We start from the raw sequence: 18,014 nt of genomic DNA, 5'->3' as shown, positions 1-18,014 counted from the left end.
TGCAAAAAGCAAGTTTTGCAGAAGAAAAATAATCATCTATTACATGGTTGAGCTCCCAATAGTATTATATGAACAACTAAGTATTTGCCAAAGCAAAATTGCAATATAACTGTACTAGGAGAATGGGAAGATGGGAAGGACAGGAGAACTAATTATTCATCTTTCATACACAGTAGGAAATCAACAATTATTCCTAAAATTGAAAAATCAAGATCAAAATATAGCAAATGCAAACACGGTATTTAAAGATATGGAAGTAAAAAAACAAAACAATCCACTAAAAGAACTGAAAGTTGCCTGAGGGAAGGGGAAACAGGAAGTAAGGGAATTTGCCTTAACAAATGTTGAAGAACTATTATGACTCTTTAACTGGCATACAATTGATGCTATTGACACCATTTACTAAAAGATAATACCACTGTCCATCCCTAGACCAATTTTTTTTAGTACACTCCTAATTAATGCTATACATGCATTTTAATAGGCAAACAAAATCAGACCTTCAGAAAATAGAGCAACCTATATAGTAAAGTACCTGACAAGTGTAGAAAAGGCCAGTAGCATACAAAAGGAAAGCGAAACAAAGCGAACCCCAGCCGGTGTAGCAGGAGGACGGCTTGTCATCAACTGCAGTAATTGCTCAGCTTCTTCCTCAGTTGGTCTAAAAAATGAATATATCATTAGGCTTTACTCTTCTTAGTTGAGAGAGGAAGGAAGAAGAAGGGACTTCCCAAACAGTTTAACTTTTCAGATATGAATTCTGATCTTTATAAAGATACCTCATATTTATAAAGTCTTTAATATCTTAAGTCATTAAAAGCAAAACTGTTGCACTTACAACCAGTGCTTTTCCTCAGATACAAATACACACAATCCTCACTCGGCAGAGTAGTATGGGACCATAAAAATAACCATTCAGGGGTGCCTGGGAGGCTCAGTCGGTTAAGCATCCAACTTTTGATTTCAGCTCAGGTCATGATCTCATGGTTTGTGAGTTCGGGCCCTGCATTTGGACTCCACACTGATAGTGTGGAGCCTGCTTGGGATTCTCTCTCTTCCTCTCTCTCTCTCTCTGCCCCTCCCCTGCTCACTCTCACTCACATTTTCTCTCTAAAATAAATGAACTTTAAAAAAAAGTGTAAAAAATATAGAATAAAACGTCAAAACATTAAAAACCTCCTCTCAGTCATAATACATAGGGAAATGGAAAAAATAGCAAAGTAATATTTACATAGCACTCTGTAATTGAAAATATTACAAACACTGGGAATTAAAGTGTTTTCTTTGTAAAAAAAAATTTGTCAGTAGTTTGACTAGCCCTTGCCTTCTTTTCATTCTATATATCATAATGTGGAGTGAACCTCTTTCTTAATCCTTGATGAATTGTCATAGCCCTTTTTAAGTTTGAATCTGATTCCAACATTTTATTCTTTGTTATGTTCAGTCATGAAAAATCCTTTAAGGTGAAGATTTTTGCCAGCATCACTTCCTCTGGGACTTCATCCTTTTTCCACAATGATTTTCTTCATGCATGTTGACAAGGGCACCTTTACTAAGTTCGTGGGATACATATCTAGTGTTTCTCAAATGGCAGCAGTGTTAACATCTTCACAGTCAGCTATTTCTTCTATTTATGTTTGGTTCAAATGTCACTTTCAGTGTTACCACCTTTTGTTTCTTTGCTACATTTTCATCTTTCTTGGCCGATTCCTTCTTTCAATTATTTTCCTCAAATGACACGAGACAAGGTGTCACTGAGAGACAAGGTGACAGTTCAACTATGCATTTTGTTGTATGTTCACCAACCGAATAATAGATTGGCAGTGACCAGTCGCCAACAACTTTAAACGACATGATGTGATTAGTCACTGATCATGATGTACATCTGTTATTTACATAATGACTTGGGCTTGAAGAGCTCTCAGCAAAGTTTGTACTTTATACAATTATTTGGCTAATGTATCATAGTAACTGATACATTAGTTGTTGAGGGAGCAGTGTTATTTAACTAAGCCAACACTAAGTGTGGTAAGTGAAATCCAGACTTATCAGAGACATGCAAAGTGAGGACTGTATATGTAACAATTGAGGACATTACTCAAAAGGATGTAGTGCACTGACTAAGAAATCTTGTGCTTAATAATCACAACATATTGGGGCGCCGGGTGGCTCAGTCGGTTAAGCATCCGACTTCAGCTCAGGTCATGATCTCGTGGTTAGTGAATTCAAGCCCCGTGTTGGGCTCTGTGCTGACAGCTCAGAGCCTGGAGCCTGCTTCAGATTCTGTGTCTCCCTCTCTTTCTGCCCCTCCCCTGCTTATACTCTCTCTCTGTCTCTCAAAAATAAATAAATGTTAAAAATAAATAAATAAATATAATCACAATATATCAATTTTAAATAATTTATGATTTCAGTTGTGAAAGGAAACACAGGAGAGATTTACTTCAACTAGCTACATGGGCTAGGTAAAGCATCACTCACAGATCATTCACTATAGTCATGTCAAGCTGTGTTAAAGTCATACACTTCTTAAACTGCTCTGGCCCTTCCCATATTCACATAATTCTATTTACAATCTGACAAAAATAGATGGATACATCTCACCTAGGAATGTTTTTGATATAAGGACTTCATTCTTGATATAAGCCAGCCTGCTACCTAAGTCCATTAGAAAACCCAAATCCTCTGAATAAAAGGCCTTTGGCTCGCTTTCTTGTAATTAAAAACAAGAAAATAAAATAATAAAAAGGTAAAATATCAAATTATTGAATACTTGAGTCCAGCGATCCCCATCAAAGCACAGTACAGACGTAAGAGTGCACTGGCTTTCACAACATGCTCTTCTTTCAGCCCCGAATACACAGACACATTGGGCTCCATCTCCACATCAGCTTCTTCCACAATGCGGGTACTTCTTACTGTGGGAAGAATGCCCATCAACTCCAGAAGAAGCTGCCTTCTCATTTGCCAAAGGACAGAACTACTGGTCTCTCTTTTTCTCTGTAAAAAATATAGAGCATGGAGCACTTACCAAGTCAAAAGGACATTCAAACAAAGCTCCCCAGTTAAACACTTGAAATTGACCTTTTTTTTTTTTTTAATTTTTTTTTTTTAACGTTTATTTATTTTTGAGACAGAGAGAGACAGAGCATGAACAGGGGAGGGGCAGAGAGAGAGGGAGACACAGAATCGGAAGCAGGCTCCAGGCTCTGAGCCATCAGCCCAGAGCCCAACGCGGGGCTCGAACTCGCAGACCGCGAGATCGTGACCTGAGCCGAAGTCGGACGCTCAACCGACTGAGCCACCCAGGTGCCCCGAAATTGACCCTTTTGAAGAGCCTGTTGTAACTGTAGACTCTCATTTTAACCAACAGATTAAAAACTGAAAATTCACTGATTCATTTGAAGAACACTCTATTCACACTAATCCAGATTGGCTATACAGAAAACACTAAGTTAATGACAATTTGAACTGTAAAATGTCATTTAAATACTTTCAAATACATAATGACTAACTAACAGAGTCATATGTAATACAGTAGAAAGTGCTCACATCTTGGAGACAGGACATCTTGGGTTTAAACAAAGCTTTGCTATTAACTATGTACACTTAACTCTCTGAACTCCAATGTCCTTAATGACAAGGAAATGAATATTAATAATATTTAACTCAGGGGTGCATGGGTGGCTCAGGTTGAGTATCTGACTCGATTTTGGCTTAGTTCATGATCTCACAGTTGGCACTGGGTTCTGCGTGACACTGTGGAGGCTTCTTGGGATTCTCTCTCTCCCTCTCTCTCTGCCCCTGTCCCACTGGCTCGCTCTCTCTCTGTCTCTCTCCCCCTCTCTCAAAATAAATAAGTAAATGCTAAAAAATAATAATAGTAATATTTAACTCCAGGGCTGTTGTAATGAGGAGTTTATAAGTCTATCACCCTCATAGTTCTTGAGGCAGGGATAACATCTTAGTCATCTATTACTTGGCAGGGCCTAACATTGTGCCTGACATATAGCAAGCGTACAGTATCTGTTAAATAGATGAAAGAATGAACAAAGGTAACACATATGAAAGCAGTTCTAAATTGTAAAGAACTAGGCAGATGTCAGTTATTATTTTTAAAATGGTTCTAAGTAAAATATGATAAACCTGCTTTAATAACATTAGCTTCAAATAAGAAAAATTTACTGCACATAAAGGACAATCACAAACAAGAGGAGCATACCAAAGTGCTTAACATAGTGCATATAGAAGGTACGCAATAAATGTTAACTTCCCCTTAAAAATCAAGGCTTAAAATTAGTTCTCAAATGGGCTAGAAATAAAGTAGAACTTGTCTACAGAAAAGTATGGTGAGCCAGCAGCATAAAAAATAGGCTAGTGGGAACACCTGGATGGCTTAGCCATTTAAGCATCTGACTCAATTTCAGCTCTGGTCATGATCTCACAGTCTGTTAGTTTGAACCCTGCACTGGACTCTGCAATGATGGTGTGGAGCCTGCCTGGGATTCTCTCTTTCCCTCTCTCTCTCAAAAGCAACAAATAAACTTAAAAAATATATAGGCTGGAGGACTAAGCAGTACATATGCTACTGTCTAATTCATTGACATCAACAAGATAAAAATCAGTCTGCATAGATTCCTTCATAGGGATTCTTTTCAGAGTTACCATGAAATGTTCTTTGAAAAAGTGAAATATTTTGCAACTTAAAAACTGTTGCAAAATATAATATATATTCATCAATAGATGAATGAAAAAATAAAATGTAGTATGTACATACAATGGAATATTATTCAGCCTTGAAAAAGAAATGCTGATTCATGCTACAACATGCATGGACTTTGAAAACATAGAACAAGCCAAACCTAAAAAGAGAAATATTGTGTGACTCCACTTATATGAGGTACCTAGAATAGTCAAATTCATAGAGGCAGAAAGTAGAAAGAAGTTATCAGGGGCTGAAAGAAAGGAGAAATAGGGAATTATTGTTTAATGGGTACAGAGTTTCTGTTAGAGATGATGAAAAAGTGCTGAAAATGAAGAGTGGTGATGGTTGCAATATATTGTGAATGTAATTAATGCCACAGAACTATACACTTAAAAATGATTAAAACAGTAAATTTTATATCATGTATATTTTACCATAATAAAAAAAGATACATATTAAAATTATAGACTATAATAACAACTTATTTTGATGACCTATTCTCATGGATCTGTCCCAGAACCCTAGAGATTCCCAAAACTCTTTCAGAGAGTCCAGAGGTTAAAAATATCTCCTTAAAGATTATTTGCCTTTTCTACCCTCATTTTCTCACAAGTGTACAACACAGTTTTCCAAATGTTCAACTAAGCCAGACATTAAAGAGATTTGCAAACATATAAAACAATACAACACTTCTCACTAAGTTTTTTTTTTAATATGGTTATTTTTCATTAAAAATATGTTCACATTTAATAGGGTTATTATTAAAAAGTTATTTTTGCCATTTTTAAAGAATTAGGTAAGTATTTCATAATCTTCAGTTTTATTTCTAATATTATGAATATCAATAGATAAAAAGCACATAAATAAAAGCCCTTTGGTACCTTCAGTGATTTAAAATGTCAGGAGGTCCTAAGACTAAAAGTGTGAGAAGCACTGGTCTAATGACATCATTCTAAAAGTGTTTCTTCCTCTTTTACTAGTTGCCAAAATATCCTGATTCCTAGCCTATAAATATTATTTTTTTCTTTTTTCTTTTTTAAAACTTACATCCAAATTAGTTAGCATATAGTGCAACAATGATTTCAGGAGTAGATTCCTTAGTGCCCCTTACCCGTTTAGCCCATCCTCCCTCCCACAACCCCTCCAGTAAACCTCACTTTGTTCTCCATATTTATGAGTCTCTTCTGTTTTGTACCCCTCCCTGTTTTTATATTATTTTTGTTTCCTTTCCCTTATGTTCATCTGTTTTGCCTCTTAAAGTCCTCATATGAGTGAAGTCATATGATTTTTGTCTAATTTCTCTAATTTCACTTAGCATAATACCCTCCAGTTCCATCCACGTAGTTGCAAATGGCAAGATTTCATTCTTTTTGATTGCCGAATAATACTCCATTGTATGTATATGTGTGTGTGTGTGCGTACACACACACACACACACACACACACACACACACACATATATATACCACATTTTTTTTTTATCCATTCATCCATCAATGGACATTTGGGCTCTTTCCATACTTTGGGTATTGTTGATAATGCTGCTATAAACATGGGGGTGCATGTGTCTCTTTGAAACAGCACACCTGTATCCCATGGATAAATGCCTAATAGTGCAATTGCTGGGTCGTAGGGTAGTTCTAATTTTAGCCTATAAATATTTTTAATCTCACCTGCTGTCCATTTCGGATAAAAGTTCCAAACCAAGTCCGGACTTTTGCATTTGTTCCAAGAAGCAAACCACTAACAAAACAAACCAAGTCACTCACTCCATCTTCACTAGCTTCATTTTTAGTATGATCCAATGTCAAAGCCACTCCAAGGCCTGGCAAGTGACATTCTTCTACCTAACACAGCAAAGAAAACAAACTGAACTCAATCTCATAAGGAAAAGAGCCGGGACACTTCAGTGTTTAGATGTTTTAAAGCTTTTAAAGTTTAGAGGAGGACATATCACAAAACACAAAAACCCAGAAAGGAAAGTAATTCCAAATCTCTACAAGATTCTCAAATCATCTTGGGAAAGTTCCTGGTCATAATACAAAGGCTTCTGTCTCATAAAAATAATATCTCTTACCACCATGCCTCGGACCTTGAGGGCCTGAGAAGGATTCATTTTACATAAGAAGCGTAGGGCATCTGTCCTGCGCCTTCCTCCAAGACTTTCCTCATCTTGTCGTTCTCCATTTTTTATGAGACCCCTACAAACTGAACATTTAATACCCTCTATTACTTTAAGCTTTTAAGTAGAATGTTAAAAAGAATTTCTTCAGTCTTTGAATTAATCATTTATGCGGAATAGACACTATAGAAGAAAATCATCAGGGAATTTGAAAGCATAGCAAAAGAAACTGGTCAAAATAAAGCAAAGAGTGAAAAGAGACAAAATGAACAGTGACCTGTGGTGCAATACCAAGTAGTCAAATATAATTAGGGTCTCAGAAAGAAAAACTGAATGGAAAACAAAAATATATTTGAAGAAATTTTTCTGAATTTGATAAAAACTATAAAACCAGAAGTTCAATAAACTTCAAGCAGGATAAACACAAAGAAATAATATTGAGATCCATCATAAGCAAATTTCTGAAAACCAGTGGAAAAGAGAAAATCTTAAAAGCAGCCACAAAGAAAAGACAAATAAAAGCAGCCAGAGGTAAACAGAAACATATACAGAGCAACAGAAATCAAAACTACCACAGACAATATAACAACATCTTTAAAGAGCTAAAAGAAGGGGAGGGGCACCTGGGTGGCTCAGTTGGTTAAGCATCCAACTTCAACTCAGGTCATGATCTCACAGTTCGTGGGTTTGAGCCCCACGTCAGGCTCTGTGCTGACAGCTCAGAGCCTAGAGCCTGCTTCGGGTTCTGTGTCTCCCTCTCTCTCTGCTCCTCCCCTGTTCACACTCTGTCTCTCTCTGTCTCTCTCAAAAATAAGTATTAAAAAAAAATTTAAACCCAACAACAATAAAGAAATGTAAATGCCAAGAAAATAATTAAGCAAAGACATAAAGCTAATATGACAGTAGTTGAGATTAAATGGAATCCCAAAAAATTTCAATCCAAATGAAGAAAGGAAAAGAAGAAAAAGGAAGCAAATAACAAGATGATACACTTAAATCTAACTACCACAATAATCACATTGAATGATCTACATAAATGGTCTAAATACTCCAAAAGCAGAGACTGCAACTAAGTTTTTTTAAAAAACAAGATTCAACTATACTTGTCTATAAGAAACCCACCTTAAAGATAGATTTTTTTTTAATTTTTTTTATACATTTATTTATTTTTGATAGACAAAGGGAGACAGAGCACAAGTGAGGAAGGGGCAGAGAGAGAAGGAGACACAGAATCCGAAGTAGGCTCCAGGCTCTGAGCTGTCAGCACAGAGCCTGACGTGGGGCTTGAACTCACAAACCGCGAGATCATGACCTGAGCAGAAGTCGGACGCTTAACCGACTGAGCCACCCAGGTGCCCCAAGATACAGATTTTTTTAAAGATGGATATATACCATACAAACACTAATTGTAAGCTGCTATGACTGTATTAATGAAGTACACTTCAAAAGAAGGTATATTACCAAGGATAAAGAAGAATATTTTATAATGAAAAAGGCTTAATTCATCATAATGATATAACAATCCTAAATGTACATGGACCCAATCATAGCTTCAGAATTAATGAAGCAGGGCTTCTGGGTGGCTCAGTTGGTTGAGCATCCAATTCTTGATGTCATCTCAGATCATGATTCCAGGGTGGTGGGATTGAGCCCCTCACCAGGCTCTGTGCTGAGTGTGGAGTCTGCTTAAGATTCTTTCTCTCCCGGGGGGTGCCTTTCTCTCCCGGGGGGTGCCAGTTGGTTGAGCGTCTGACTTTGGCTTAGGTCATGATCTCGCAGTTCACAGGTTCAAGCCCCGTGTCGGGCTGTGTTCTGATGGCTCAGAGCCTGGAGCCTGCTTTGGATTCTGTGTCTCCCTCTCTCTCTGCCCCCTCCCAGCTCATGCTCTGTCTCTCAAAAATGAATAAACATTTAAAAAAAATTTTTTTTTTTAAAGATTCTTTCTCTCCCGGGAACCTGGGTGGCTCAGTCTTTAAGCTGACTTCAGCTCAGGTCATGATCTCACAGTTCATGAGTTCAAGTCCCACGTCGGGTAAGCTCATGCCCCACTTCAGGTGAGCTGGAGCCCCGCTTCAGGGGAACACAAGACCTGCTTTGGGTGAGTCCCACTTCTCTCTCTCTCTGCCTCTGCCCCTCCTGGGATTCTCTCTCTCTCTGCCCCTCACTCACTTATACCCTCTCTCTCTAAAAAAAAAAAAAAAAAAAGATTCTCTCTCTCTCTTCCTCCCCAGCCCGCATGCACACACTTTCTCTCTCTCAAAATAAAAAATAAAATAAAATATTTTTTAAAAATTGGTGAAGCAAAAACAAGATGAAAGTAGACATAGACAAATCCACAATTATGTTTGGAGACGTCAACATTCCTCTCTTAGTAACTGATAGACAATGCAGACAGAAAATCAACAATAAGACAGTTTTTACAAAGAACTTTTACATACCTTATGATATATTCAATAAATCTCTTGGAAATATAAGAGAGGGGTACCTGGATGGCTCAGTCACTTAAGCATCTGACTTTGGCTCAGATCATGATCTCATCCTGCATCAGGCTCCCTGATGTCAGTGCAGGGCCGGCTTTGGATCCTCAGTCCCCCTCTCTCTCTGCCCCTCCCCTGTTTGTGTCTCTCTCTCTCTCAAAAATAAACAAACATTAAAAAAAAAATGTAAGGGAAATGTTATTATTAATATCTCATTTTATAGAATGGAAGTATCTTGATGGAGATTACACAAAAAGTGAGTGACAAAACTAGAAATTACAACCGCCAGATCCAGTGCTTTTTCCTCTTTGGCTCCCAATTCACACCCTTGCTCAATGAATGTTTTTATTTTAATATCACACAGATCCAAACAATGTTCAATCAGTAGTAATTTGAAACAGAGGTGGAAATTTTAGTTGATTTTCTCAGTTTTGACTCTATCCTTTTCTGTAAATTGACAACAATAAGGCTAAAAACCAAAGGGTTTGATTGCTGCTATTTCTGATTACTTATGCCTTGTATTGTATTCTGGCTAGTTCACAGACATGTCTTCTTCCCACTGCTCCATAAGCATAGGACTATATCTTCTAGTTCTTTAGTATTTTTTACTGTCCTATTATTGCACTGGTGACTAAGGGCAAAAAAAAAATTTTGGGGTTGCATTCTTTTTTTTAAGTTTATTTCAAGAGAGACAGAGACATTGTGAATGAGGGAGGGGCAGAGAGAGGGGGAGAAAGAGAATCCCGAGCAGGCACCATACTGTCAACACAGAGCCCAATGCAGGGCTCAAACACAAAACCGTGAGATCATGACCTGAGCTGAAACCAAGAGCTGGATGTTTAACCAACTGAGCCACCCAGGCACCCCTATTGCATACTTACCATATTTAAATTGATAATCTCAAAACAATTTTGAAATCTTCTAAACCCAATACTTCTACAATGAATACTCACTAATAAACTTTCCAGAGATAAAATCTCAAATGAAAGCCCATAAATATTTCTTTGTAGCTCAAAAAATAGGTCTTGAACCTACACCAGCAAATCTCTTCAATATCCTATTTTAAAATTATGTTTTACCTTCATTAAAACTATCAGGAACATTGGCCACCAACAGACATAAGAACCAAGCACCATTTCTAACATGTAGCAAAGCTTCAGCTACATCCACTATAGGAAGCAGAGAAGGGAGCTCTATAAGAAAACAAAATCAATGTTACTAAGGAGTGATATTTCACAAACATCATTTAAGAGCAATAAATTTAGGGGTGCCTCAGTTGCTCAGTTGGTTAAGCGTCTGACTTTGGCTCAGATCATGATCTCACAGTTCATGAGTTCGAGCCCCGCAGTGGGCTCTGTGCTGACAGCTCCCAGCCTGGAGCCTGCTTCAGATTCTGTGTGTCCCTCTCTCTCTGCCCCTCCACCACTCACACTGTCTCTCTCTCCTTCAAAAATAAATAAACATTAAAAAAAAAAAAAAAAAAAGAGCAATAACTTTAGGGGGAAAAAAGCAATAAATTAAGGTACTTTCTTTTCACAGTCCAGAACAAACTGTCCAGCCACATGTGGCTATTTAAATTTAAATTAATTGGTGCACCTGGCTGGTGCAGTCCATAGAGCACAAGACTCTGGATCTCAGGGTTGTAAATTTGAGGCCCACAATGGGTAGAGAGAGTACTTAAAAATAAAACCTTTTCAAAAACAAATAAATGGATAAATAAGCTTAAATTAATTAAAATTAAATAAAATTAAAAATAGCTCAGTTACACTGGCTACATGTCCAGTAAACCGTAACTACATGTGACTAGTGGCTACTGTATTAGAAAGCACAATATAGAACAATGCCACTGCTACAGTCGGCAGTGTTGGTCAAGAGTTACTTGCATGAAAATCTTTGCATTTTTATGTCCTCCACCTTTTTAATCCCATTCAAAATTAGTAAACTGAAATATTTTAATCCTCCCACAGGCATTGTCATAACTTTTAGTTTTTTATATTCCACTTATCAATTTACCCTTTGCTTTTTTCACTTACATATTATGACCATCTTCAAAAATCATTAAATTTCTTCAAATACACTGTTAATGGCTGCATAACATGTCATACTATGGATATAATATAATTTACTAAATCATTGTCCTATTATTTGCCACTTTTATCTTAATGTTTTAAGGTATATTTTTATAAAATATGTAAAATAACACAATATTCAAAGAAGTTACACAGTATCATGTAACAAGAAACTATATTTGTAATGTATCTTAGTAGTCATTACCTGCTTGTAAAATACAAAGTACATCTGCAGCTTCCTCCAAATAGACTGGACTCTCAAATAGCTCAGATGACTTAAAAAAAAATTCTCCACTGGACTCAGACACCTTAAAAAAGAAAAACAAATAAAAGAAATGATGAACTCTATTAATTTCAGATAAGCCCTCACTATTTTTATAATTATCGTTGAGCTTACAGATCATGTCTCTTAATATGTCATTAATATACTTGCAGCAGAATATGCAGTATTGGATAAATTTGAGCCAATGTAATCACAATTAGTCACATTAATTATTATTCAGACATGGCAATCTGGGTCTCAATAATTTATTTCTATATAAATATTTGGAAACACCTGGAATTAAAGACAAGCCAAACAAATGAACTAGGAATGCCACCTACAAAAGTTGTAGCTCAATAAAAGGCAAAAAACAGTAAACTTAAAGCAGTATAACAAATATAAACGATGTTCAATTCCAAATGAACTGCAGGAAAACCAAAAAATAAAAATGTAGGTCAACAGAAGTACCCAACTTTTTAAAAAATATCCTACAGCAGTTTCATCACACTTTCCATTTGCTACAGAGTTCTGAACTGAAAAACTGGAAACCTCCCAGAGGACAAAGATCACTTATTTTACTAGAGCCATCAAGTTAGGTATTAAGAAAAAGATGTAGGGAAAATATTGATTGAATTAAGACTATTAGGGGCACCTGGGTGGCTCAGTCAATTAAGCATCTGACTTCAGCTCAGGTCATGATCTCATGGTTTGTGAGTTTGAGCCCCGCATCGGGCTCTGTGCCGACAACTTAGAGCTGGGAGCCTGCTTTGGATTCTGTGTCTCCCTCTCTCTCTACCCCTCCCCCCTCTCTCAAAAATAAACTTAAAAAAAAAAATTAAAAAAAAAATTAAGACTATTAGTATAGAAGAGAGTAGAAAGAAATAATTGTAATAGAAAAAACATTTTTTAAAAAATTTCTAACATATACTGGAATTTAAAAAAAACAAATTTTTAAAAATAAAAAAATAAAGATTTCTAACATATCTCTTTTTTTTTCTTTTTTTTTTTCTAACATATCTTAAAAACTATCCAAAACTGACTAACTGTACCACCCACCACCACCAGTATTTTCTCTGGAAATAGAATTTAGAGGGTTTGGGTCCACAATGTATAAAACTAAACATATTTTTAGAAAAAAAATTTTTTTTAAAATTTGTTTAAGTTTATTTATTTTTGAGAGAGAGAGAGCAAGCAGGGGAGGGGTAGAGAGGGAGACACAGAATTCGAAGCAGGCTCCAGGCTCTGAGCTGTCAGCACAGAGCCCAACATGGGGCTTGAACTCACGAACTGCACAATCATGACCTGAGCCAAAGTCAGACACTTAACTGATTGAGCCATCCAGGAGCCCCAGAAAAAAAGTTTTTTTAAGTTTTTGGTTTTTTTTTTTGACAGAGAGAGAGAGTATGCACATACATGTGCACAGAAGTGAGAGAGGGGCAGAGAGGGGGTGGGGGAAGAGAGAATCATAAGCAGGCTCCAAGCTGTCAGTGCAGAGCCCTACACAGGGCTCAGTCTCAGGAACCGTGAGGTCATGACCCGAGCCAAAATCAAGCATCAGATGCTTAACTGACTAAGCCACCTAGGCACCCCAAAACTAAACTTTATTGTAAATAAATTGACCTTGAAATTCTAACAGTAAAGAACTTTTGCCTCTGAAACTCTGGGCTTAAGATATGAGCCATCTTAATATAAAGATCCTGTTGAAATAGCCAAATTATGGAAAGAGCCTAAATGTCCATCAACTGATGAATGTATAAAGAAATTGTAGTTTATATACACAATGGAATACTACTTGGCAATGAGAAAAAATGAAATATGGCTTTTGTAGCAACGTGGATAGAACTGGAGCGTGTTATGCTAAGTGAAATAAATCATAGAAAGAAAGATACCATATGTTTTCACTCTTATGTGGATCCTGAGAAACTTAACAGAAGACCATGGTGGAGGGGAAGGAAAAAAAAAATGTTAGAGAGGGAGGGAGCCAAACCATAAGAGACTCTTACAAACTGAGAATAAACTGAGGGTTGATGGGGGTGGGAGGGAGGGGAAAGTGGGTGAAGGGCATTGAGGAGGGCACCTGTTGGGATGAGCACTGAGAGTTGTATGGAAACCCATTTGACAATAAATTTCCTATTTAAAAAAAAAAAAAGAAATCACATATATTTTATATTTATGCTGTATAATATTTTATGAGGGAAATTACATCCTATAAAGATATTATCAAATTTGGTAGTTTGTACAAGTCTTGAGCTACGTACCCTTCTAAATATCAAAAAGGCATTATATGGAATCCATATAGAAAAAAAACCCTACAATAGAAAATTCATCATAGGTATAAATGAGAAAAAATAGTAGTTAGAGAAAGAAAGCCTTTAAGGTAAGCATTTAATATCTTTTTAAGCCTTTTGGGGAGCCTGGGTGGCTCAGTCAGTTAAGCATCTGACTCTTGATTTTGGCTCAGGTCATAGTCTCAAGCCCCACCTTGGGCTCTGTTCTGACATCACAGATCCTGCTTGGAATTCTCTCTCCCTCTCTCTCTGCCACTCCAAAATAAGTAAATAAACTTAAATATTTTATATATATATCCATAAGTTTATTTATTTGTATATTATTATATTACTTATATAATAATATAATTATACATTATATATAATTATATATTATATACATTATATTCTATTATTATATATTATTATATAATTATTATATTATTTATATATATATTAATATATACCCCTTTAAGCCTTTCAAAGGAAAACACAAAACAAATAGAAATATGTGTAGAAGGGGGGCGCCTGGGTGGCTCAGTTGGTTAAGCGGCCGACTTCGGCTCAGGTCATGATCTTGCAGTCCGTGAGTTCGAGCCCCGTGTCGGGCTCTGTGCTGACAGCTCAGAGCCTGAAGCCTGTTTCAGATTCTGTGTCTCTCTCTCTTCCTGACCCTCCCCTGTTCATGCTCTGTCTCTCCCTGTCTCAAAAATAAATAAAACGTTAAAAAAAAAAAAAAAAAGAAATATGTGTAGAAGAGTATACAACCTGCCTGCCTTCTTGCTTGTGTTTCTACTTTTTATGTGTAGACATCAAATCATGCATATTTTGAGGTGTGATTAAAATAAATGCCTCTTTGGGGCGCCTGGGTGGCGCAGTCGGTTAAGCGTCCGACTTCAGCCAGGTCACGATCTCGCGGTCCGTGAGTTCGAGCCCCGCGTCGGGCTCTGGGCTGATGGCTCGGAGCCTGGAGCCTGTTTCTGATTCTGTGTCTCCCTCTCTCTGTGCCCCTCCCCCGTTCATGCTCTGTCTCTCTCTGTCCCAAAAATAAATTAAAAAAAATAATAATAATAAAATAAAATAAAATAAAATAAAATAAAATAAAATAAAATAAAATAAATGCCTCTTGGAGTTCCTGGGTGGCTCTGTGGGTTGAGCATCTGACTCTTCGTTTCAGCTAAGGTCATGATCCCAGGGTCATGGAATCCAGGCAGTGTTGGGCTCCACGCTAAGCGTGGAGCCTGCTTAAGATTCTCTTTCTCTCTCCCTCCCTCTGCTCCCTTCCCCTACTTACTCTCTCTTTCTCTCTCTCTCTAAAAAATTTTTTTTAAAATGCACCTTGTTCATAATTGCCAACAGCTCACTAAGCACAAGACGCAATCGACGAGGTGAATCACTGTGTTCAAACTCTAATGTCAGTCCATGCTGAAGCTGTGATACCAGGATGCTCTCTCCACTGCCTCCTCCAAGTTTATGCCTAATAAAGCACAAATGTGTACAACAATTATGAGAACACTGGCACAAAAATAGCATAAAATTATCTTTTGTTGAAATAATCTACAAAAGAATGTATGAATTATTTTCATACATTTCATGAAAATAATACTTCTGAAATACTATTTAGTTTGCCTATTTCAGGGATTCACAACCTATATAAAGACACCGGCTAATAGTTAACACCCACTTACATGAACAGTTGCTCACTCTTGGATTCACAATAAGCAGGAAAGGACCAAACAACTGCCCAGAATTTGGGGAAATCAATATAAGCTTAAAAAGCCTCCCAGGTGACTCCAGTAAATACTTCTACTTTTAGGGGAACTTACCCTACCCACTTCCCGCTGAGACCAACTGGCCTATTCAGTTTAGCATGTATACAATATGTGTAGCCAAAATTCTCTACACAACATTTTAGAATATGGAATTCTAGAATTTTAACTATAAATAGAAAAGAACTAAGTAAAATGCTCTCCAAAGTTCAGATTCTCAATCTTTTCTGGGGAAGTGCATCCAATAAAAAGTCCTAAAATCTCCAAAAAATATTTGACTCCCTCTTCTTTGACAAATCTGAGTAAATCCCAGTCCACATATTATATAACACAACATTACCTAAGCTGCTGTTCTTTGCTGGCATCCTGTTCTAAAGCATGAAAGTCCACTGACAACAATGCAACAATAGAGTTGACAGCTTCCACTCCAGACAGAAGACGAAGGATGAGTTTTTTATCTTGAGCCCAGCTCTGGCTCTGGTCAGCAGGAGCACAAAGTGCCATTCGCACCAAGCAGGGCAGAAGAAGTCTCAATTCTGGATCACTTAAAGATGCCAACCGAACAACATCCACTTTCTGCATTGCCTCAAAAGCAAAAGGGCTGACAAATTGAAGGCTTGTACACTCAGCCATTATCACTGTTGATCCTAATGGTAAAAAAAAACCAAAAAAACAAAAAACGAAAGTAGGTGTATAACTCCTACATGTATGAATGCCCCTCTTTTTAAAAACCCTAAGAAGTGTGGTCTATCTTTAATATGCCTCTATGTTGTCTATGTTTCAGGCACATGTGAAGGCTCCCTATGTTTTTACTCCCACCTAGAAAATGAAAAAGAAAGCAGAGTATATTAACATTTCCTCCAGCCCTCGGGATCTTCTAATACTTATTTTGCAAAGAAGAAATATGAAGCCCAGAGAGATTAGGTAACAGACATATAATGATTACTACTAGTGGCAAAATCCTAGGCTGAACCCTCATCTATTAAATCGCAATCCAAGACTTTCTCCACTGCATCGATCATCTGAGCGCCGCAATGCAAATAAAAGTAGTATAGTTAAGAATGTGTTCCTCGTCCATATCTCTTTAGCTTCTTATGCCTATCCAACCAATGTAAAAAACTTACTCTTCTCTTTCCCACCCTCCACCAGTCAATAAATGCACTGCTAAATCTCCTCACTAGGCAGAAGCAATGCCAGACTCAACGTCCTCAAGGCCGTAACACTATCCTAATGTCCCCTGGGTTGCTTGGTAAAAAATTGCTGTGGAGCTACAATTAGCTATGGGAGAAGGATGAGTTCCACTTGAGCACTTCTCTTATCTTCACTAATCAGAAGCTTAAAAAAAAAAAAAAAAAAAAGGCAGGGAGCAGGTGGCCAAAGCCATCCCCTCCAATCCATCAGACTAGCAAAATCATGGGTTAACAGAGTCGTGGGCAGAAACGCTACTTTGTTTTTAAACAAGAGGAGCTGGCCTTTTAACACAGGGGCGGGCTGAGGGAGCAGTGGCGCCAAGCAAGACCGGTGTGTGTTCACAGGTCTCGCCCTCAGCGTAACGAGAACCAACCAGTCCCCCTGGCAGAGAAATGTAAGGCCAGTGACCGACGTGGACCGGAGAACGAGCTGAGGCCTGAGAAACGGAAGCTTCATACCTCAAGATTTACCCTCCAACCTCCCGGGACTCAACACCGATTCCGCGCCCTACGGCGGGACACGGTAGAAATCGAGAGCGCGGCCCAAAGTTGGGCCTAGGCGAAAATCCGCATTCGCCAAACCCAGCTGTGCCCTGAATCGACACAGGCACCAAAAACCCAGACGCCGGGACCAATGGGGTCGGCAGTGCGATAGGGCTGGATGGGGACACCGCACAAAGGCAGAAACCGCACTGAAGGGAGGGGAAAGCGGAGGGGACTGTTTCAACCTGCACCCAGCACCTTCATTCATCCCCAGCGTCTGGCTCCCGTCGGCCACCGTACTGGACTGAGAGGAAGGCTGTCTGCAAAGGAAACCCAGAGACGTCCGCGCTGATGCAACGGTGCGCGTGCGCGGTCCCACCTCTTCCTTCCCGTCCCCTTAACTGCATTCCCGAAGATTTAAAATGCTGCTTTCAGTTTCTTCTTCCAAAATCTATCACTTTTATCCTTTCCGATTAAATCTTTAAGCCCCTCTGACCTGCAGTTTCATCTTCACAGGATTTTTGTGGCACTTGAATGACATAACGTATGTAAAAGAAACGTTAATGTTGTTTCCGCCATCCTTTGACCGGAACACTAATGACTGCACCCTTCTTTCTGTCCCTGCCTATGCCTCCCTAGCACTTAAGCTCTGGAATCGTGGGATTTATAG

At 38.0% G+C, this 18,014-nt stretch overlaps 1 protein-coding gene across 2 annotated transcripts in view; it reads right to left on the bottom strand.

Annotated features, from left to right (window-relative positions):
- The window catches only part of INTS2 (integrator complex subunit 2), a 62,293-nt gene extending 44,588 nt beyond the window's left edge, over positions 1–17,705 (bottom strand). The window contains exons 1-9 of one of the 2 annotated variants that reach the window (XM_058702533.1): positions 17,603–17,705; positions 16,012–16,318; positions 15,241–15,379; positions 11,579–11,681; positions 10,384–10,497; positions 6,783–6,913; positions 6,379–6,552; positions 2,774–3,000; positions 536–661 (exon numbers count right to left, since the gene is read on the bottom strand). In XM_058702533.1, coding sequence (XP_058558516.1) covers positions 536–661; positions 2,774–3,000; positions 6,379–6,552; positions 6,783–6,913; positions 10,384–10,497; positions 11,579–11,681; positions 15,241–15,379; positions 16,012–16,318; positions 17,603–17,612 — 1,331 coding nt within the window. In that variant the 5' untranslated portion in view covers positions 17,613–17,705. Of the gene's footprint in view, positions 1–535; positions 662–2,773; positions 3,001–6,378; positions 6,553–6,782; positions 6,914–10,383; positions 10,498–11,578; positions 11,682–15,240; positions 15,380–16,011; positions 16,319–17,589 lie in introns of both variants that reach the window. The other variant, XM_058702532.1, reaches the window with a different exon arrangement.
- Between the last annotated feature and the right edge of the window lie 309 nt (positions 17,706–18,014).

This window comes from Neofelis nebulosa, chromosome 16 (genome assembly GCF_028018385.1).
Source record: "Neofelis nebulosa isolate mNeoNeb1 chromosome 16, mNeoNeb1.pri, whole genome shotgun sequence".
NCBI lineage: Eukaryota > Metazoa > Chordata > Mammalia > Carnivora > Felidae > Neofelis > Neofelis nebulosa.
This window is presented reverse-complemented; position numbering and strand designations above follow the sequence as displayed.